At 34.0% G+C, this 22,681-nt stretch overlaps 4 protein-coding genes across 4 annotated transcripts; 3 read left to right on the top strand and 1 right to left on the bottom strand.

Moving 5' to 3' along the window:
• Positions 1 to 4,217: 4,217 nt before the first annotated feature.
• Positions 4,218 to 4,580, top strand: LOC114762390 (uncharacterized). Its single transcript, XM_028951865.1, has one exon. It carries the CDS (start codon positions 4,218 to 4,220, stop codon positions 4,578 to 4,580), a length of 363 nt encoding a protein of 120 aa, XP_028807698.1.
• Positions 4,581 to 8,343: 3,763 nt separating this feature from the next.
• On the top strand, positions 8,344 to 15,447 carry LOC114762364 (protein disulfide-isomerase 5-4). The gene is made up of 15 exons (XM_028951832.1): positions 8,344 to 8,546; positions 9,746 to 9,836; positions 10,060 to 10,154; positions 10,771 to 10,828; positions 11,523 to 11,707; positions 11,834 to 11,891; positions 11,983 to 12,023; positions 12,175 to 12,249; positions 12,765 to 12,821; positions 13,470 to 13,536; positions 13,714 to 13,860; positions 14,123 to 14,344; positions 14,748 to 14,900; positions 15,017 to 15,094; positions 15,183 to 15,447. The coding sequence occupies exons 1-15, from the start codon at positions 8,506 to 8,508 to the stop codon at positions 15,258 to 15,260; spliced, it is 1,446 nt and encodes a 481-aa protein (XP_028807665.1). The 5' UTR covers positions 8,344 to 8,505; the 3' UTR covers positions 15,261 to 15,447.
• Positions 15,448 to 15,542: 95 nt separating this feature from the next.
• On the bottom strand, positions 15,543 to 16,795 carry LOC114762451 (early nodulin-like protein 1). Its single transcript, XM_028951937.1, has 2 exons — positions 16,523 to 16,795; positions 15,543 to 16,324 (listed from the first exon to the last, which is right to left on the bottom strand). Exons 1-2 carry the CDS (start codon positions 16,710 to 16,712, stop codon positions 15,774 to 15,776), a joined length of 741 nt encoding a protein of 246 aa, XP_028807770.1. The 5' UTR covers positions 16,713 to 16,795; the 3' UTR covers positions 15,543 to 15,773.
• A 1,625-nt stretch (positions 16,796 to 18,420) lies between these two features.
• LOC114762389 (GTPase-activating protein GYP7-like) lies at positions 18,421 to 21,367 on the top strand. Its single transcript, XM_028951864.1, has 11 exons — positions 18,421 to 18,516; positions 18,676 to 18,771; positions 18,949 to 19,052; positions 19,161 to 19,426; positions 19,551 to 19,673; positions 19,887 to 19,975; positions 20,094 to 20,199; positions 20,297 to 20,394; positions 20,742 to 20,993; positions 21,127 to 21,231; positions 21,329 to 21,367. Exons 1-11 carry the CDS (start codon positions 18,421 to 18,423, stop codon positions 21,365 to 21,367), a joined length of 1,374 nt encoding a protein of 457 aa, XP_028807697.1.
• The last annotated feature ends 1,314 nt before the right edge of the window (positions 21,368 to 22,681 follow it).

The raw sequence follows: 22,681 nt of genomic DNA, 5'->3' as shown, positions 1-22,681 counted from the left end.
TGATTCAGCAATCTTGTGGACCTGTGTACTAGTATCTTTTTTTCAGGGACGGAAAAATGCTACAAAGAAAGGAACCCATCTTAATTCTGCATTTAATTCAAGCTTTCCCGTTTGTTTTCTCGGGAAAGTGGTTTTTCTTGGCGTGCAATCGATTTGCCATTATGATCCGTGTGGTGCTGATCCGTATGAACTCTCATTTATTGTAGTTTTCGAGTTGAACCAAATAGAGGAGGAGTGGGAGGAATAATATAATATGCTTAAGTTTTAGCATTTCTTTCAACAGAAATAAGGTCGCTCTTGCTAAGAAGAAGTGGTCTGTTAAATTCAATTAATCTGTATGCATATCAATATACAATTTAAAATCTCTTATAAATTCAATTAAACGGTGGAAATATCCATGTCAATATACCCCACCTATAGCAAGTCGATCTCATTACATTCAAGTTATGAACTAATCTATTGAAATTTTTTGTAATATGGATGGGAATGTGTGTGTGTGTGATATTGTAATGACAACCGGGTCAGGTTGATAAAAATTGAAAAAGGTCAAGCCGGTCAGGTATGGCAAAAGGCCAAACATCAGGATTTCAAGAAGATGCCAGATTAAAATCCTCGTAGTTTGAAAAATAGGAAGGTAAATCAAGACGTTTCCTTCATCTTTTTTCTTTTCTTTGTTGCTGCTGCTGCTGCTGTTTGGAGGAAAATTGGAAGGGAAGAGATCATATCGATATCCAAGTCGTTTTCTCCGTATTTAATTTTACCAGAGGCTAGTCTTATATATGGTTGAGAAAAAGAAGAATCGAAGGCTGAATTAAATATGTAAGAGAGAGAGAGAGAGAGAGAGAGAGAGAGTAAGATTTATGAAATGAAATCATTTGGTGAAAAGGCAGAGGATATTAATATGGGAGTTGGCAGTAGGAGTTTATGCCTTTAATTTAATTTATCGGGTTGTAATGATGATGCTATGATAGTCATCAAACTATGAGTTCTCTCATCTTTTTGTATTAAAGTGGTGGAATGCTTCCATATTCTTCTGCTACTGATTGATAAAGCAAAGAAAAAAAATTTGTCATATTTATAAGATAAAGGGAGAAATCTTTTATATAAATCTTTAATTTTATCCTTTATTTATCATTATATTGATTTTGTTGTCATGAAGTATAATACGGATAAAAATAAAAAGTTATTAAGTTTTAAAAAAGAACTAATAAAATTTAAGATTTTTCTTGATTTATATAAAGTAATGTTGAAAGTAATTTATAAATAACAGGATTAATATAATCTTTAGTACCTCAAATTTATAGTCATTTTGGTTTTGGTCCCTTAAGATTCAAACCATAGGTTTTGGTTCCTTAAGGGACAAAATGATTTAAGTCATTATTGGATTACGAAGACTAATATTTTAAATGAAAAGAAATTTAAAAGACCAAAACTTATTTTAAAATTTTAGGGACCAAAACTAAAATTAGGGCAAACTTAAAGGATCAAAATCTGTATTAACCCTGAATAAAATCATAAGAGTATATATTAATGACCCTCAATCTGAGCTATTTTCTTATTTTTAAATTAAACTAGGTTACTATTTGCTACTTCAGTTTACTATTTTGTTTCTTACCTATATGGTCATTTCAAGAAAAAGAAAAAATGTCTGGGTATTATTTAATTTATCGTAACTGTAGAGTTATAGAGGGGGAAAAAAAACTTGGCTTGAAGATAGAATTTAGGAAAAATCACAAAAAAACCTTAGAAATTAAAAAAATTGTATACAAGGACTCATTCATACAAATTGTAATCATTTGCTTATCAATTGTTGTCAAAACCCATACTAATATTGTAATAAGTCTCTATTTACAATTTTTTTATTTTCATAATTTTTTTGTGATTTTTCCTAGAATCTATCACGCTACGTAATGGTAGTAATTTTTATTAGAGTCCTCTTCAATGAGTAATTAAAATAGAATAGAGATATACGATGAGTATAATTATTAGCTTTATTTATCAGATAATAAGACTCACATTGGCATTTATTTTCTGGTAAACAAAAAACATTGGTATTTATTTCAATTTAATGAAACGTACAGTTGAAGAGGACTTAATTAAGTTGAGAGATAACACTTTATTAACAAGTGTTGACCCTAATTAAAAAGTTATGATGACTTTAGGTAAGTGAGAGACCCAGTTAGGATTAATATAATTTTTTGTCCTTAACTTTGTTCTTATTTGAGTTTTGGTACCTCGAGTTTCAAAATCATATGTTTTGATTTTTCAAGAAGCAAAATAATCTAGGTTTTTATTAAATCATAAAGATTAATATTTTAGACGGAAAGAAATTTGAGGGACCGAAACCTATAATTTGACACTTGAGGACAAAGTTAAATGACTAAAAATTATATTAATCATAAAAATTAATTAGAAAGGAGAAGACATACATATATATATATAACAGGAGTGTATTAATTATTAATTAACATTAAAATATAAATAATATATACTTGCTTGTTAAGTGGTGGTCTTAACCTGTAATTAAATCTTGAAAGAGTCATTGACCAAGAAGCCTCTTAAAAACGAAAGCACAAGGCCTTTTGACCTCCCCAAGGATATAGGTTTTTCAACAATATCATGTTTAGAATTGGGACTCCACTAATAATCCGTAGTGGCCTCAACTCTAATAATTAACAAGGTCATTGACAATATAATTAATTGATTAATTTCCTGGTTTAAGCTTACAGCTAAACATAACCAATACTAGTAACATAGAGAATAATTAATGTCTGGGCTCACCAACAATTTGGCTGCCACATCCAACGCCTGTAGCCTTAAATGACTACTTAGTGCAGATCTTAAATGGGTTTACTAATGAGCAATTTAATTATATCTATATAAAATTTATTACAGGACGACATATTCTTCTTCACACTATAATTAAGAAATCACCAAATACATACATACATACATATAATCATCTGTAAATTAAAAATAAAGCGATTAATATGGAGGAACTATACAAATAGAGAGAGAAGAGGCAATGTGTGATGTGTGTGTGTGTGTGTAATATGTAAAATTGATTTAGATGTCTCTTCTCTTTAACACCAAAGCGCTTCTTGTTTCCTTAAGTCACTGCACATCTATTAGAGTGGTTGCCACATTGAGGCCTTAGTCATGATCCACTCAGTGATGTCTCCAAAATAATTAATGTGTAAAAAAAAAAGGGTAAATAAATTAATATTTTCTCAAACTCTTTGCATCTTGCTATACATACATACATATATATATACACACACACACTAAACGTGTACAGTTAAACTAATTTGTTATCTACGATATAAAACCTTCAATGTGGGGATTTGGATTCCTTTGATTGCTCAAATGAAAAGAGAGACAAATATATAGGGGTGAGATTTACCTATTGGTAATCCGAGGTGAGTCTTACATTATCCAAGGAAAATCGAAATTCTCATTATGGGGCTAATAAAATATAGTTAGTTCTACACATGCTCTCTAAAAATTATTTATTTTATTAATTATTAATCTCTAACAAAAAAATTGTCCAGCAGATGATAAAAAATTGGAGTTAACAGCGATACTACTTTCAGTCCAAAATAAACTGTACAAACTATATAAGATGAAGTATTAATAATTTAATCATGATCCGAAATAGTGAGTTGAAATTTCATGTTAAAAACTTACGAAAGCTGAAATTTTCAGATATATCATATCATTATTTAAGGGTTGGAAGTTCACATTCTCAAAAAAAGTACTCAAGAATCGGAAGACCTGAATATCCCTCTGACAAGAATATTAGACCGATAAAAAAAATAAAAAAAGTAGTTCAGTGTCGGGTCTTACGATACTAGGATAAGCCGAGGCAGAATCTTAATTATTCCAACTCAGACCGAATTAGTAATATAATTCAAAATATCTATTAATTAAGTCCATCCACTAGGAAATTAAAATTTATCTGGCAAATCTATGTTAGTGCGTACCCTGTCGCCTTCACCACAAATCCCTAAATCTCTCCCATCATTTTAACTCCTCCAAACTTTTATGACTTTGACCCTCCCCCAAAAGATTCCAAGGTCGTCGTCATCATCATCACTTCAAAATATTTCTTTTATGAATGAATTAGTATTTTGTATTAAGTTATATATACAATTCCCGTCCTCTATATGCTTCCTTTGAGAGACGCTTGCCCTCTTGAGAAATAGCTTTCCTGTTCAATGGGCTCCATAAGCAAAGCGGGTTTCTCTTCTGAAAATAATGCTGAGTCTCCTGAGGAGAGTGGTTGGACTACACACTTTGATTATTTCTTTAACAACCAAAAGCCTTCGCCTATGTCTTCTGATGTTAATAGTTCCTCTTCTCTAGTGTCTGATGCTACTTCTTTGAATTTGGCTGCCAAAAAAGTAACTTACAGTGATGATCAAACTCGTGAGGAGTTTTCTGTGAATAAAAATGTCAGCTGTAGAAGGAGTAATTTCAGGAAGAGGAAGAAAGCCCAAGCAGTTGATTTGATTGTTGATGATGATGTGCTTCAAGATACTGCAAGTTCTCCTCTCATCAATAGTTTCAAGGTTATTTAGTTTTCTGCCTTCCTCTCTACCATATCACTATTTCTTTATATATATATATATATATAGAGAGAGAGAGAGAGAGAGAGAGAATATTCTACTTGGGTTGCAAAATCCATATTCTACTTGTTCTACGACAGCTTTCTCAAAACTGAAATAAGATTCTCTAGATAGCTAATTTAATTAACAATGCAAGTCGGTTTCTTTCTGTTTGGATTTCTGCAGAAGAAAGGTAGTCGCTCAGACAGAAAAGAGATGGGTTCGAAAGGGAGGCATAGTACGTGATGACTGCACAGAACTGGAGAGGAGCCTTTGCTTAGTTCCTTTAATTTGTCTATGTTTGTGGATTATATATATCATTTATATAGCTTGCTTAATTTCATCTTCTCTCTCTCTGGATCTCTATTTAGTGCATGAAGAAGATGCAATATCTCTTTTATATATATATATATATATATATACACACACACACACATATATATATAGTGTGGTATATATATGATGCAAATTGAACAACTGCGTTTTAGTTTGATGACTATCTCCACAACTTCTAAACCTCTCTCTCTCTACATGTATGTGTTTGGTAAATAGAGATATAACCTATGGTCCTGTTTGGATGTCTTTTCAAACCATGGTTTGGGTGTTTGGGGAAGAAGTCAGCCAAACGGGGGGGAAAGTGAAACCATAGTTTGGGGTAAAACTATGATTTTGAACCCCAAAACCATGATTTTGGTGGAAGTGGTTTGAAGTTGCTTCTAGCTCAAATTTTCTAGACGTTGGTGTGGGCCCAATAGTATATGATAAAGCAGTCCTCATAATTGACGCCTCACTCTTCATTCCACACTCGGTCCTTCACTATTTAATCTTATAATTTATAAATATATATTCATTATTTATTAATTATATTATCTTATATATTATTAATTATGTTAGTAAAAATTATTTTATTAACAATTTTATTTCTTCAAATCAAAATATATTATAAAATCTATCCCTTATATAATTATCACATTAACTTATGTCCTTTTTAGTAATTTGTACATGTAAAAAGTGCTTTTGGTAACAACTAACCAAACACTTTCACTTCTCATAATCATTTTTTCACAAAATTTATTCTCCCCAAAATCTATTCTCCAAAATCTATTTTCCAAACCATGATTTAGATTCATCCAAACAGCCCCATAGTGTGTCAGTGGTAGCAGCATTTTCTAGTTTAATATACTTGGCTGCCAATAATGGTCTTATACGTTGCCTGGTGGTATGAAAGCTTCCCCATAAGTGTAAGGTCACTCCTCGGGTCCTGTTTCAAGCTGTTAGTGCTTACCTTTCTAATTGAGGAATTTTTATTTTTTTTTATATACATGGCTAGAATGTCTATATAAATATACACACACAGAAAGTATGGGAACAGAAAGAATAATCAAAAGTGAAAGGCAAACTCAAATGAGGAGTGGATAGTCTGGAAGAAATTTAGATCTTTTTAAGATTGAGAGTTCATATCCAATCTTATTATATTGATGGATAAAATCATGTTGTTATAAGAGGTTCCTTCAATTAGGTTGATAATACTTAAGTCTGACCCGATATTATCAAGATGTGTGTGTGTGTGTAAATAAGCTTAAGCTTATTATTTCTTGCGTTGTCCTATATGTTGTGAGGCTATCTCTATATATGTAGCTAGCTAGGTATGTAGATTATTGGAAAGCAAGCGAGGTTACCGTATATACTGAATCATCCAATAGGGTTTTGAAGATTTTTGGATAGGGTTTGTGATTTGGAGTAGCAACCCTACAAGTTTAGGGTAGAGAGGAATGATACATGCATGAGAATGCCAGCGAACATATAATAATGTTCTCCAATTTACAAATATGAAGAAGAAGATAAGTATTTTTTTTTAATTGCAATCAATTTAAATACATTTATACACACAAACATGAGAATTCTAAATTTGAATTTGGGACTTTATCCAATGACGGGTGATATTGAGCTATAAGAACTTGTCATTAACAGAACAAGGAAAATATAAAATAAATATCAAGACAACTTATTCCACATAAATAATATAGTTTATTTTTGGGTTGCGTATGAAGAGATTCTTTAGGGAAGGAGACAATTTGAATAAGTTGGCGTAATAAGCATATTCTCAACTCTCATCCCAGTTAAAATTAAATAATGCACGGGTTTCTTTATTTATTTCTTATTCATAGAGGACCTACTTTGAACTACTCCTCCGGTCTTTAATATAAGACTTATTTAACTAATTTGATTAGATATATATATTCTCATAGAGTATCGTGTAGGATATTCCTTCGAACTTGTTTACCCCTATATAGAAATTATATCGAAATTGTTTGTAAATTTGTTTCTTTCATTTTAATTAATTAAAACAGCACTAAGTATATATATATTATAACAATTTTTTTTATATCTCTAATACGCCTCCAGTTCTTAATGTTGTATGTAATTGGTGAGTTGATATTGGTCCTATATATAAAACCTCTTTTACATGTTTATCAATTTTTTTTAAATTAACCCTATTGATATCCCCTCAACAACAATCAAGTAGAAAAGAAAAGAAAAAAAATTAAGGAATATGCTTAATTAGGATATTTTAAAAAAAACATATGACATTAACTAATTTAACTAATATTATTAACCTACTCAAATTAGTTAATTAGGTCTTATATTAAGAACTGGAGGAGTATAATTTACCACTCCTATAATGATACTTAAATTCAAACATTTGATTTTGTTTCTTATTAATTAGGCCATAAAATGTGAATCAAAGTCATCTACATATATAACTTTTTTATTAGGCCTTTTTTTTTTGTGTGTTCACGATCACAGTTCCCTCCTTTTAATGAAGGTAAAAAACAACAGAACCGAAGTCATAAAAACATTTATTTTTGTCTGATAAAATTGAAATTATTTTTCCCAAAGGTTACTAATATCGGACTACACAAGTGCAGTACTGTAAAGAGCAATCTGGTTTCTTTCTCTTTTACCCCCAAGGAGCAATCTGGCTTCTGCACGATTGCCGTGAGATAATGCCTTTTCGGATTTTGCGGGCCTAATCACGTTCCCTTTTTCGTGACTTATTTTCTTGGGCTTCCTCTCTGGGATATAGTCTGGCCCATTTAGCACTAAGCAAAGTAATACGTCTGACCGGAAAAAAAATAAAAACACGGACCACTTCCCAAGAGTCATATTTTAAGAGAGAATTATAATGAGGTCTCATGTAAAAAAAAATTACAAAATAAATCTCAAAGATTATTATTCTTCACTCTAGAACTTGTCATTATAGGCTGTTCAGGTTGTTATTGAATTTTTTAATAGGTATTTCTTCTGTATGAAACTTGATTATAATTCTCCCATGTTTTAATCCCTTTTGATTTTCTATCAATACTTTTTTTTTTGGCACTTTTATACAAAATTTAATCAATAAAAAATTAATCATCTTGTGTTAAGAATATCAATATTATGACGATTCTGATTTATGATACTCACCTCATTTCACTCTTGCCACCATCAATATAAAATATAATTTTCATTGTAAAGTAACGACTTTAAAAAAGTAATTCATAATTTTTTTTAAGTCGTCATTATCGAGCACTGAAATGAGGAAAGCGAGAATAGTCATCTAATCCAACGGCCATGGAATTATAGAGAATATTCGTGCATCTTGAGTGCGAAGCACAATAGTCCATCTTTATTATTTTCACTTTAACTTTTTTTTCTTATTATGTTCGGTAAATCAACACTATTCAATATTCATCCTCTCCACTAGATTCGTTGTTGTCAGCGGTGGGCTTCGGAAAGCGAAGCGGGGCTCCGGCTGAAGCTGCTTCGATCTGTTATGCTCTCAATTCCAGCGATTTGAGCATTTTCCTCTGCTGATCGCATTTTCTTGTTCCTGTGAAATTCTACTTCAGCAGCCATGATTACAGCGAGCAAACTCAAATCCGTCGATTTTTACCGGTCAGGATCTCCCTTTCATGTGTTCAATTTTTTGATTTCCCTCTATGCGCACCTTTTGCGTTTGTGCTTCAGATGGTTGTGTGTGAATGCATCGAAAGTGTCTATTCGAGCGTCATTTTCAATCTCTGGTTCTTTATTCATGATGCCGGTAGCTTGATTAATTTTATAAGAGAATGCCACTGTGATCTTTTTCTCAAGTTGTCAATCTGACGGAAAGAATGAAGTAATTTATCGTTGTGCAATCAAGTTTTATACGTACGCGCTACTGAGGATGCGTGCTGCGTGCTTGAGGGAAGTGAGAGGGCTGCAGGGGAGGAATGCGACTTTGTTTGTGTTAGAAACGCGAGGATATCAATCACTTAAGAGTTTGGGTCGTTGGTTTCCGCGTGTAGGTTCCCACTGCCAATGGCTACTATTCTCCCTGTCCGTAATACTGTTTACCTTACGTGCTCATGGTGGCATCTTTCGCTCCATAGTAGGTTCATTCATTAAGTACGCAAATAATTGGCTTTATTTAATTATCTATTGTCTATTTTCTTCTTGTGGGGAGGGGGCTTGAAACGTATTTTTGATAATTCATATGCAGGTACGATGACTTAATGTTTGCTGTTATTTGCTGGCTTAATATTTGTCTTCTTACCTGTCCTCCCAAAGGAAGATGTGTGCGTTACAACTTAAAATACTTGCTAATTACCGGACTGGTTTACTAGTTGAGTGCATTTCTGCTTCAATCACCATTGGACTTTGGGGTTCTACTAGTTACTGACCATCTCGGTCAGTCTTTTGAGGGAGGAAGCAAAAGAAAAATATTTGCCATCAGCATCTATTTCAATCTCAATAAAAGGCTGTTGAAGCTAGCCGATAATTGGCTAATGCAAGTGCTAGGAGGGCTACCATTCATGGAACCTTCCATTAGCGTAACCTTTTGATTGACTAAATAGTACTCAAACCCTTCTGCTCTTACGTTTTGAAATATGCTACTAATAGGTGACTGCTATTATTTTTTCTTTAGAGAGCAGTAAAGTCAGTGTTTATTGTTGGTATGTACATTGAATTTGTATATTACTACATTGCATGAGGAGACGGAAGTCTATGTAAATGAAAATGATGGTGTTGCTTGTTCAGTTGTGATGTCTAATGAATGGTTTTAATAATATTTTGAGCTTCCTTGAGATAAGCATGTATATGTTGCTTTGCAGAAAAATTCCAAGAGATTTAACTGAGGCATCAGTATCAGGAGCAGGATTATCTATTATAGCAGCTCTCTCTATGATGTTTTTATTTGGAATGGTCAGTTTCTATTACATTTTTGTTGTAATGTTCATGACATGTAAATCAATGAACATGATTATTGATTCTAGATTGATATTCGGTCCAATACAATGTATACTGTTATGCCTCTGAGCATTCATCCTCATGATGTTTTTTATCATGTGAGTTTGTCAAATTTCTTTCTTTCTTATAATTGGTTGTCAAAACTTAATTGATCCATATTGTGCAAACTTGATTGCAGGAACTAAATAATTATTTGGCTACCAGCACCTCTACATCCGTGATTGTTGATAAGAGTTCTGATGGGGACTTTTTACGTATAGATTTCAATATCAGGTAGAAACCAACTTGAGTATCTTCTATATTTGCTTCTATTGCATATAACATTTCCCTTTGCTATCTGCATGCACGTCTTGAACCTGCAAAGTATTGCAGCATCATGGATTTTCATCATGACCTCAGCATACTGCAAAAAAGCAGGCATCTGCCTATTTCTGTTTTGTTCTCAAGGATGCAGAAACGCGCTGTAATATTTATGATGATACATATATTAGGGAGTGTTAGTGATTTTGACAATTCTTCATCAATTTCTAAGCTAACTATTGATGAAAATTATTGGTAGTTTGACGTTGTGTAAGAGAAACGCTTTCCTAGAATGAAAGAAGGCTAATAGTTATGAAAGAAGGCTAATAGTTTAGTGCTCTGTGATAATGCTGTTCCGAACTTCAAATACTACAACCTTTTCACGCCTTTAAGCTACTTTTTTAATTGGGCGTACAAAAAGCATTCTATTAAATTGGGCTGGCTTATTAATATGGTTGAATGTTCAGGGGGAGTGAGCTGTGGTTTTACAATATGGTCAATAAAAGACATTGTGAATCACACTGTTCATATTTATAATTCATAAACTCTCTTAATTGTTGCTGGCTAATGGCTTCACATTCTCTTGTAGTTTTCCTGCGCTCTCATGTGAGTTTGCATCAGTTGATGTCAGCGACGTGTTGGGAACAGTAAGTTTCTACTATTTCATTGGTTACATCTGACTATTTGTTACGGAAGAGATATGTGCTTTTGTTTTAAGAATTTTTACTCTTACTTTGGGTACTTAAACGATTGAAACATACCCCCTTGGCTGACTGATGTGAAGTTTCCGCCGTCCAATTAAATGGTGAAAGTAGTTTCAATATCTGAAGTTACTTAATATTTTAATCCTCTTAAAGTAACTTAGGCCATGATAGCTTGTTTATTAGATCAATAATACCTATTGAACATGACGAAACATTTATAATGAAGGGAGATTAGTTGTGTACATGTAAATTCAGCAAGCAACCTGCTGTCAAGAAATAGAAATTGGTTTTATTGGGTTCCTGCAGAAAACATTGCTTCAACTTGTAATTGTTTGTAAGTTTTTTGAGTTTTTTTTTTTTTTTTTTAAAAGAGTTCATTGTATGACTTCTGAAATTATATGTTATACATTTTTGTTAGTAGCAGCCCTTACCTGTGAAACATCATAAGTTTTTGATATGGAAAGAATTCCTTCAAAATGTTTTGGATCTTTTTTCATATGTTATCATTCTGCAACTGCAAGTTCAAATCTTCATACACATGCTTCATCAATTTCGTATTCAGTTATGCCTACTCATTCTGATGCTTGTTTCTTGATGTTTCATCCCGTGTCCTTAATCCATGATCTCTTATTTTCAGAACAGGCTGAATATAACGAAAACAGTTCGCAAGTTTTCTATTGATTCACATTTGAGACCGATTGGCTCTGAGTTTCATTCAGGACCAGTTGCAACCTATATCAAGCATGATGTTGAGGTAGATGAAGAGTCCACTGAAGGATCAGTTTCGCTCTCATCAAGTAACTTTGATAAATATACTCATCAGTAAGTGGCGGCAATCTGAGATTGACTTATTTGATTTTTCCTACTTTCAGCTAAGCTGGGTGTTTCTGATTGCGGATTACATGATATGATGCGTTACTTACATTATTCTAAATAATCTCTTTCCAGGTATCCAATTTTGGTTGTAAATTTTTTTGCTCCTTGGTGCTATTGGAGTCAACGTTTGGTAATCATCTGATAGTAATATTTTTAATGGATGATGGTGTTGTTAATAGCAATTTAGTTTGTTGTTAATTTGTTCTTCTCTTTCTTCTCAGAAACCCTCATGGGAGAAGGCTGCTAAGACAATAAGAGAGAGGTACTGTATCATTGTTCCTTTGTTCCTATTGTTTTCTTGACATTACGTTTTAAAAGGGTTTATTTCATGCTCCCCTTCTTTGGAACGGGGTGAGATATCTTATTTTTACTCGCTAACCCAATATATGATTTGAATGATCACTCTTGCATAGGTATGACCCAGAAATGGATGGGCGTATTCTTTTGGGGAAGGTTGACTGCACTCAAGAAGGTGACTTGTGTAGGAGGTACTACTAAATTTGTAAACTTCTTCTGGTTAGGTTTTCTAGTTATTTTTTCTATGCAGATTTAATTCTTGCAGCTGATTTGATCAGCTCCTTTCCCACTTTGTTTCCTTTCAATTATCAATTATTAACAGAAATATAAAATTTTCCATTCTTCATATTTTTGGTCTTGAAACAGAGACAGTGTAACCCGGTTTACCTTAAATATAAGTATTGAGATAGCTATTAATGTAATCAATAACACTGATTGCCTAACACAAACTTGCATTTTGTTTTAATGGAAAGGGGGGGGGGGGAAGGAAGAAAGATAGATGATAGAAAAATGGGACATGGTTGCTTTATTACTGTGTTTAATTTGCCCCTGAAGTTGGGAGGGCCAAAAGACTTGTGTATGGGTGGGTTATTGTTCTTCAGGTTAATTTGTCATCTTCTTTTGTTTAGTTTTCTAATTTTTCTGTCCTCGTTTTATTTTCAACTGTGCTTCAATTAACATTTATTTTGTCATTATGAATTTCCAGGAATCACATACAAGGGTATCCCTCTATTCGCATCTTTCGTAAAGGAACTGATGTTAGGTAATAATATCATCTTGCTGTATCATCATTGTTTTTCTTTTTCTTTTTTTATTTCTGTCACATTCAGTAGCAAGTTTTCCATTTGCGCGCACAATAACATGCACGGCTTTCAGTTCTGTAATTTTTTATTGCCTTAAGTTCACCAGTCACACTACATAATAACATGCATATTAATGCCCCACAATGCATGGTTCTATCCTTAAGGATGAGAATTCTTTTCATCCTTTTTTGTCCTTGTTCTGGAATGTGTTACAGTAAACTTGAGTATGTGCTACTCTCCCCGGCCATTTTGGGTGTTATGTGCTTTTCAATTACTTAATGATATTACATTTTACCAGAGCATAACAATTTTTTTAATGATTAAACTAAAATAAAAGGAACCAAATAGCATTTTTGGAATCGGATTAATGATATTACATTTTCCCTGAGCATAACGAACTTTTTCAATGATTAAACTAACGGAAAAGGAACCAAATAGCATTTTTGGCTTGGGATTAGTGAACCAAATATGCTTTTTCATCCGTTGACATACTGTTTGCTTTCTATGTGCACATCATGAATATTGTCTCTTTAATCTGTAAAATTTTCAATAACCTTTGGATTTTCTGATGAATGAATCTTACTTTTTGAATGATTTTACTTTATCAGAACTGACCATGGACATCATGACCACGAGTCATATTATGGAGATCGAGATACAGACAGCTTGGTGAAGGTACATTGCTGCGTGCTATATTAACTGTTTTTTTGGGCCAAACATGCTATATTTGAATTTGCTCAATCCCAATCATGTTTACCTTCAACATTAAACCACCTGATTGTGATTACCAAACATCAGTGTTTACTTTCAAAAGGATGAAACATGAAATGATGTGAATTTTCTTCATTGCAGACGATGGAAAATTTGGTGGCATCCATGCCAAGTGAATCTCGGAAGCTGGCTTTGGAGGATAAATCCAATGCAACCGGAGAGCATGCAAAAAGACCAGCGCCTTCATCAGGGGGATGCAGAATTGAAGGATATGTGCGAGTGAAGAAGGTAAACTGTAGACATCCATCTCTTCTGAAAGAAATGCTCCTTACCATAATTCACATGCAGTCACGACTATAAATTCCCTACATGTTTTTTCACTTGAAGAAGCCCATAGCTTATCTTCCTAGCTCTTTTGTCTGGATATTTCTTTTGCCTGTAAGTTGTAACTGGTTCCTCAGCTGTTAGTCGCAGAAAAATGGATGAAATTGGGAATCTGACCTCTTTATGATGACTGAAAATTAAATATATGCTGTGTGGCTGTCTGCAGGTTCCAGGAAATTTAATCATTTCAGCTCGATCTGATGCCCATTCTTTTGATGCTTCTCAAATGAACATGTCCCATGTCATACACCACTTGTCTTTTGGGAGAAGAATCTTACCTAGAGTTATGAGTGATGTAAAACGCTTAATACCTCATGTTGGTATCAGCCATGACAGGCTGAACGGTCGGTCTTTCATCAATAATCGTGACTTAGGAGAAAATGTTACTGTAAGTTTGACTTCCCTATTAACGCTTTTAATATAATCAACTTTGCTATTGGAGTCTCTGGTTGGCTTCTTTATTTTACACTCTTCAAAAGAAGTATACTTGTTTATCCTGAGTTTTTTCGGATGTTGGTTTGGCATGCGCCCTTAATCTGGGTTTTGATGGGTCCAAGAAGTTATCGAACAATTTAGGAACTCACTTCTTAGGCACATTTCTTTAGTCATTGAGATAACACAATTTAGGATTGAAGTCAATTGTTGTCTTTTGTTTATCCTAATGTGGTTCTCTATTTCCTTCTCCATGGATTTGTTTACAACCTAGTGCAGAAACTGTAGAATATATTGTGTATGGATATTGAGTCAAATAACCACAAAACATTACAAGCGTCTGGAATCTGTGCATGTAGATTGAGCATTATCTTCAGATCGTTAAAACGGAGGTGATAACTAGGAAGCGTTATAAATTAATTGAGGAGTACGAGTATACAGCACACAGCAGTCTTGCTCAGAGTTTACACATTCCTGTTGTTAAGTTCCATCTTGAGCTCTCTCCCATGCAGGTATGTAGATGGACTGAGCATATTTCTATAATTTCCTCTGTTCCTCTCTAGTTAATTTGTTCCCTTACACTGTTTGCTTTCTTCTTATATATTTACTTTGTTGTTATTTTTATCAGGTCTTAATAACAGAAAATCAGAAGTCTTTTTCACACTTCATTACGAATGTTTGTGCTATTATTGGGGGTGTTTTCACGGTTCGTATCTCACATCATGGTTCCGTACTTTGTAGGAACTGTCTTTTGACCATTGTTGATTGTTGACTAGGGTTTTCATTGGTTTCAGGTAGCTGGAATTCTGGACGCGATTCTGCACAACACTCTTCGAATAATGAAAAAAGTGGAGATTGGGAAAAATTTTTGATAGATTGGCGAAAAATTTGTCTAGCCTAGAACATAGGACTTCTGATTTTGCTATACGCAACTTCACTAGAAATGTCTTCTTTAGCACTTTGTTTACTTTATAAAATAAAAGCTTTAAATATGATAATTAAGATTTATGCAATGTGTTGCAGCCATTTCTCTAATTTCTTCTCATAATTAGCTGAAAATCTCAACCACCTTCTACCTTTTTTCTGATTCATACTTTCCTTTTAATTCCATCGATCTCAGGCAGTGCTTTATTTAAATTAATAAAACCAGACCCACCGAAAAGAATGGTATTATTTCATTACATGTACAGTAATTTTACATCATGAAGAACGCGAAGCACACAAAAGCGGACATAAATTATTGTCCTCTTATTCATCAAATATCGTCGCAAATGAATGTACTAAACAGCATCCAAACCTTGGGCCGATAGACCCAAAGATCCATTTCAATAACCACGACAAGCAAAAAGAAAACCACACTCAGTCCATCATATAGACTCGTTTATTTAGAAAGATAAAACCAGAGTTGAAGCCATGAATCCTCCAACAGATCCAGCAAGGGTGCAAAAGACCGAAGAAGCACCATTGGTATTAGAAGTTGGAGGCCCACCAACTGGAGACAGTGTTGGGGTTGTCCCGGTTGTCGACGTTGGTGACGGAGCCGGTGGAGATGAAGTTGCGGATGGTGGTGGAGACGGAGGTGAAGCGGCAGAAGGAGTTGGTGATGGGGGAGAAGCGGCTGAAGGCGGTGGTGATGGGGGAGGAGCGGCAGAAGATAGTGATGGAGCCAAGGTTGAAGATGAAGCCAAGGGAGAAGGAGCAGGTGAGCGTGCTTGTCGGGTTTTGCTCCTATCAGATAACACAACGACGACAAGCTTCTCATTCTTGAGACAGTTATCTTTATTCCCACTGATGAAAAAGTGATGGCCGGAGTGATCGAACTTGTACACTGTGTGGCCGTCCGTGTACTTTGCAATTGGCGCATTAGTGTTGCAGTTGGCGTAGTCTTCACTCTTCACTTCTAGCACCGAGTCTTGCCCAGAATTGTAGTTGAACACTGCAATTATTATTAGTCAGTATTTCTTTTGAATCAGAGGAACAAACAATAGCGACTCAAAATTACAAGAAGGATCAAGCTCGCGACGTCCTTACATATGAATATTTGTGCCATTAGATACAGGACCATTCGGCTCGTCAATATTTCTATTCTTTATAGGAAAACACACACACAGAGAAGAGGGCATTAAGAACTTACCGAGGGAGTCTCCTATCTGAAAACGGCTCTTTTCTGCCCAAGTATTGTAAGGATTGAAATTTGGATCGCTTGGAACAGTCCAACCCTTTTGTCCCCCAACTACGAAGTCATACGCACCACTCTTCTCCACCAACAAAACCAAACACAACATCCCCAACACTCCGTGAATTGCTTTGTAACTCTTTCCCATAGTTGTTGAAGACAAAAGATATCAAGCAAATATTAATATTTGATTGTATGTACGTGTCGGAAACCGACAAGGAAAAAGAAGAAAATGCAACAAATCAATGTTGAGGAGGATGATGCATGGAAAGGGGATTTAAGTAGGTGTCAGAACAGTGAGGTGGAAGCTTGGAGGCAACCTTTTGTTATTCTCTTCCTCTCTTTGAGGTTTACTTTGATTCTGGTGCAAAGCATAAGGTTCACTTTTTATTATTTGTTTTGATGAGACTATAGGGATGACTCTTGAGCTCTTTTTGAATCTTTTTCTTAGGTTTAGCATATAACTTGGCCTGTGGGTTTATGCTTTGCTTCAGTGTTTATCAGAATATATATTCATGTCTTGTGCTTTGGGGTTACCTGTATCTCATCCTCCCCTCACTGTTTCATTGCTCAAAACATGCTCTTTATCGTCATCAATCAGATACCTATGATCGGGAAAACGATGGTCAATCATGTGTCTTTATTAATCTTTCAACTACGTTCCTTTCCTTTATCATGTCTCTTTAACTAGTAAATCACTTTCATCGGAGCAATTATATTAACACACATTTTCCAACATGCAAGATTAATATAATTATTAAATGTTAATGCTATGCTGTGCGCTTTATATACAAGGTTTCAAAAAAACAATTGCTCATGATACATCATTTAAGTTTATAAAAAAAAATTATACACCTCAGGTTCTAAATGTAATATCGATTTTGTAGTATGATTTATATTACAAAATAAATCTTATATTTAGGATCGAAGAAAAGAGAGTATTTTACTTCTAAAATAGAAACTTTATTAAATATTTTGATTATATAGTTTTGGCGAATCATATCCTAACTTTACACTTTAAAACATCGATCAATATCGATATAATTAATTTTGATTTAATTTATTTTCTGACTTCATCAAAGATAGTCTCCTATACCTTTTACTTATTTATATATCCCCACAAAATAAAAATCATGCGAAGCTATATTCCAACCATGTTTTGACGGCAGCGAAAAAGTTGGCCAGCAAAAGCCAACCCTGCGCCGCCTTCAACGTTTGACCATCCAAACGAATACCACCCTCGCTCGTCAACACATACACATCAATTCATCATGCACATATTTCCTTTTTTTCTTTTGGTAATTTATATGTATCTTTGTTTCTACTTGCGAGGTTATATAATTTACTAAAAAGAGAAAAGGGAGAAAGCGATCAAGTTTGAAATAGGAAAATCTAAATTACACAAGACAAACAAAATTGGTAAATACTCATAGAAACAAAAAGAAAGAAAGAAATTTAGCAAATACACACAGGCCAGTAAATTATGGTCGTGAGGTTGTGAATCATCTATCCCACCCCTTGAACAGGGTATTACTCCTCCCTTTCATTCACTTACCTTCTTCAAACACAATGATCATCAACACACCATAGATTTTACGTACATTAAAAAATTAAGAAAAAACAGAAAAGACCAATCCCCCAAAAAAAAAAAAAGGAATTGTTCCCCTCTACGTAGTTTCAATTCAGAGCTCGGTCTTGCCTGTAGCACCTTGCCTGGATCCCTTTGAATTCTTCTCTAAAGATCAGACGATACTGAACAAATTTTTGTTTCTGGGTTTGCTCAAAGGGGTCCAAATTCAAGGGGGTGGCAAGGTTATATTGATTTTTGTTGAGAAGAATCATTTTGGTGGTTTGGGATGTGGAGATCAGACGGTGGAGAAGCAGCTGATTCTTACTATGAAATCCGGCCTGAGTGTATCGATGACGTCCCCAAGACACGATTTAAGATCAAGGTCCATTTCTTAACTTCATTTTTCCAGATATATATCGTCTTTTAGCTTACATATATACATATGCCTTGAGCTGATAATTAAGGACTATCAGATTTATTTGCATATATCTTTAATTCTGGTATGATGGAATTGTGAGCTGCCGTATTTTATGTGGTGCAGGCTGGAAAAACGCTAAGTGTCAGAAAATGGCAGGCCGCATTTAATCCAGATGGATATCTCGATATAGGCAAGACACTGGGGCGAATCCAACGTGGGGTAATACCATTCATACTATTAAACTATTTCGTGTGTGTGTGTGTGTGTGTGTATGGTTGATATAGGTAATCGTTAGTTGAAAAGATTAGTTCTCTCTCTATCTCAGGTTATATGTAATTATGAAGACAAATTAAAGTAGCACTGTGTTTTTACTATTGAATTTGGTTTTGAAAGCAGGGAATACATCCATCAATCAGAGGAGAAGTTTGGGAATTCCTACTTGGCTGCTATGACCCAAATAGTTCAACAGAAGAAAGAAATCAGATAAGACAGCGCCGAAGGTAATCAATTGATCATCAGTTGTTTTGCCATGAATTCATTCGTCAAGTTCTAGGTCTTCCACATCCACGACTTTTTGTATATGTATAAATTTCTATCTGTATATGTAGGGTTCAATACAATACGTGGAAGGAAGTATGCCACCAATTGTTTCCTCTGATAGGAAGTGGTAAATTCATCACAGCACCCGTAATAACTGAAGAGGGCCAACCCATTCAAGATCCATTAGTGCTCTTAGAAACAAACCCAGGAAATGGCGCAGTTTTGCCTCCTCCTGATAATGCAGCTTCTGCTGCAAGTTCAGAAGCCGCAAATAACTTAGAAATGGTCACCGACAAGAGAATTATTCAGTGGATGTTAACTCTCCATCAAATAGGTTTCCTCATTATTATCTCTTAATTAATCAAGACTTAATTAAGAAAGTCAAGAGTTTACATTTTGTATATGCATGGCTGTTCAGTGACCTAGAGACCTTGTTTGTTTGCTCAAACCCATGTCAGGACTCGACGTGCTTCGCACTGATAGGACTTTGGTATTTTATGAGAAGCAAGAAAACTTGGCAAAATTATGGGATATTCTGGCCGTTTATGCTTGGGTCGATACAGATGTTGGTTACTGTCAAGGTCAGTGTTAATTGTTGAGTTATGTGCCCATTAGGGTTTCTAATACGTACGTATAAAAGGGCAGCCTGAGTATAGGGCTCTCATCAGGTGGGGTTGGGGCAGAGATTATCCATAGTCTCCAGTTCACATGAACAATCTTACTGTTACTCGAGTGTTACCCTCTTGGGTTCTAATACATATGTGTAACATTAATTACCGTACGATTCTGAGCAGGAATGAGTGATCTATGCTCCCCCATGATAATGCTGTTGGAAGATGAAGGTGATGCGTTTTGGTGCTTTGAACGTCTCATGCGCAGATTGGTAATTAAACTTGCTATGAATATGTTGTTTTTCATTTGTAAGTATTTTAAGTGCTCGTGTCAACTTTATAATCTCCCTCTCATTCTAATTATGCTATTGATTTTTTTTTTTTTTAAAGCGAGGGAATTTCAGATGTACTGATAGCTCCGTGGGTGTGGAGTCACAACTCAGTACTTTGGCTTCAATTACTCAAGTCCTTGATCCAAAACTCCATGAACATTTGGGTACGTACGTACTTTTCTACCATTACAGTATATATTACTGGTTCTTCGCTTTATTATGTTCATGACATGACTTATGTGTGAATGTTATGGAGTGCAGAGCATCTAGGTGGAGGTGATTATCTGTTTGCTTTCCGAATGCTTATGGTTTTGTTTCGTCGAGAGTTCTCTTTTTGTGATTCTCTCTACCTTTGGGAGGTAATATGTGTGTGTATATACACATGTACTCTCCGATCTTAATATAAGATCCATTTAACTAATTTGATTAGATTAATAAGTTAGGTAAGTTGGTTAATTATAAGAAATGTAACATGTTTTTCCTAAATATCATAATCATCTTTCTTAATACCCTTCTTCCTCTTTACTTGATTATGGTTGAAGAGTATCCATAGAGATAATTTAGAAAAACTGATAAATATGAGAAATGGTTTTTATATTTAGGATCAAAACTAACTCAACAATTAGGTCCTATATTAAGAATCGGAGGAGTATAAAGGAATGTATAGTAGAGAATTAATTTTAATATGCGATGATATGATGAACAGATGATGTGGGCTTTAGAGTATGATCCAGACTTGTTCATGATGTACGAAGAGCCAGATTCAGATAGTGAGAAGCCTGAGGAATTGAAGAGGAAAGCAAAGTCCAAGAGCCAGTGTGGGAAATACGAGAGAGAGAAACTGAAGAATCACTCGGAAGCTCCTCTTCCCATCTCTGTCTTCCTCGTTGCCAGTGTCTTGAAAGATAAGAGCGCTAAACTCCTTACTGAGGCTCGAGGCCTTGACGACGTCGTCAAGGTCAATCAATTACCCTTTCTTCCTTCTCTCTCTCTTTCTCAATTCATCACTAGGTCCAGATCTTCATTAGAAGCACCATTATTAGGGATTTTTTACTCCATTTTCTAATGATCACTACTATTATTATTTTCAGATATTGAATGACATGACTGGCAATCTAGATGCAAAGAAGGCTTGCACAGGAGCCATGAAACTCCACAAAAAATATTTGAAAAAGGTTGTATATTCTCTATCACTTGTATATAAATATATATATTATTTCATATTCTTGCTTGCTTGTATTTTCGTTGATGTATTCTTTCTTCATATATAATGATAATAATATAATGTTGCAGGTGCCAAAGAAGAGTAGTAGTACGGAGCATAGTTCTTGATATTTTTAATTTCATGAAATTCGGCTTGGAGTTCACCCAAGTTAAAAATGGTTGCGACCCCTTCAAATCTCCTCCTTCAGAGAAAATGTACGTTCTTTGTAACATTAATTTTGTCAAAAAAAATAATCAATTTTTTTGTATATTCGGACAAATTAACGGAGGTTGTGCACACAATTGATGATTATTTTGTATAACCTTCTATTCTTTGTACTTTGTAATATGTAATATAATGATATATGTAAAACGAAGAGATGAAAGGTATAGGAAATTAAACAACGGCCATCTATGTGGATAAAATTGATTTTGTTATTTTTAGGAAAAACTCGTTAGGAATACTGAATATAATAAAAAAGAGAAAGAATGAAATTTAAAAAGAAAAAATTGGTGGTAAATGAATATTTTTTGTGTCTGTAGATATATAAGAAGAATAATTGATGGCAAAAAAATATAAGAAAAATAATTAAATATAAATAGTATTGGATTTATCATCGAATCCTGTGTAAAGCAAATCAAAACAGTCAATAAATGGAATTATGGAATAATAATATAGTAGCTCTCAAAAGAAATGCGGTTGTGTAATAAGAAACAGAGAGAAAAGGTTTTGGCTAAAGTATACTCTTAATTCTTTAACTTTATATAAGATTTTATTTTCATCCCTTAACTTTAAAAGGTAAACTTTTAGTCCTCTAATTAACAAAAAATGATAATATTGAACTCTTAAATACTGATAAAACATTACTAAATACTAAAACATTAAGTTTAATATTCAAAACAACCATAATTGTTACAAAAATAATTTTAAGGTTAAAGAACTAAAAGTATACTTTTTAAGGGTAAGGAAACAAACTGAAACCTTATATAAAGTTAAAAGACCAAATGTATATTTTAGGCAAAAGTTTTATATATTCGATCCACAAAATCACTTTATTACGTCTACTCTATATTTGTACTTCAAATTCATTTCGAAATCTGAATCCCAGACTCTACGGTGATATATTTATCTCATCAACACTTTGAATAAGGTTGACCAAAAACTTATTCTAAAAAAATAAATGTTACACTTAAATTATTGAAAAGTGGAAAATAGATAGGTAGAGATATTAGTAAGTGTAACATTTTGTTTTTAACAAATCTAAAATAAATAACCCGTATATTTTCTTATCGTATAAAACGAAAGATAGAGTAGTGTAATTTTTTTGCCAAAAGGTAGTGTAACATTTTGGTTATAATATACGTACATATGTATACATATACACACACGCACATCAGTGTAAAATACTAATTTAACCACACAATTCCACATCTGTTGTTTGT

Source organism: Neltuma alba, unplaced genomic scaffold (assembly GCF_004799145.2).
Source record: "Neltuma alba isolate B1F8T4 unplaced genomic scaffold, ASM479914v2 tig00011214_pilon, whole genome shotgun sequence".
Lineage (NCBI taxonomy): Eukaryota > Viridiplantae > Streptophyta > Magnoliopsida > Fabales > Fabaceae > Neltuma > Neltuma alba.
This window is presented reverse-complemented; position numbering and strand designations above follow the sequence as displayed.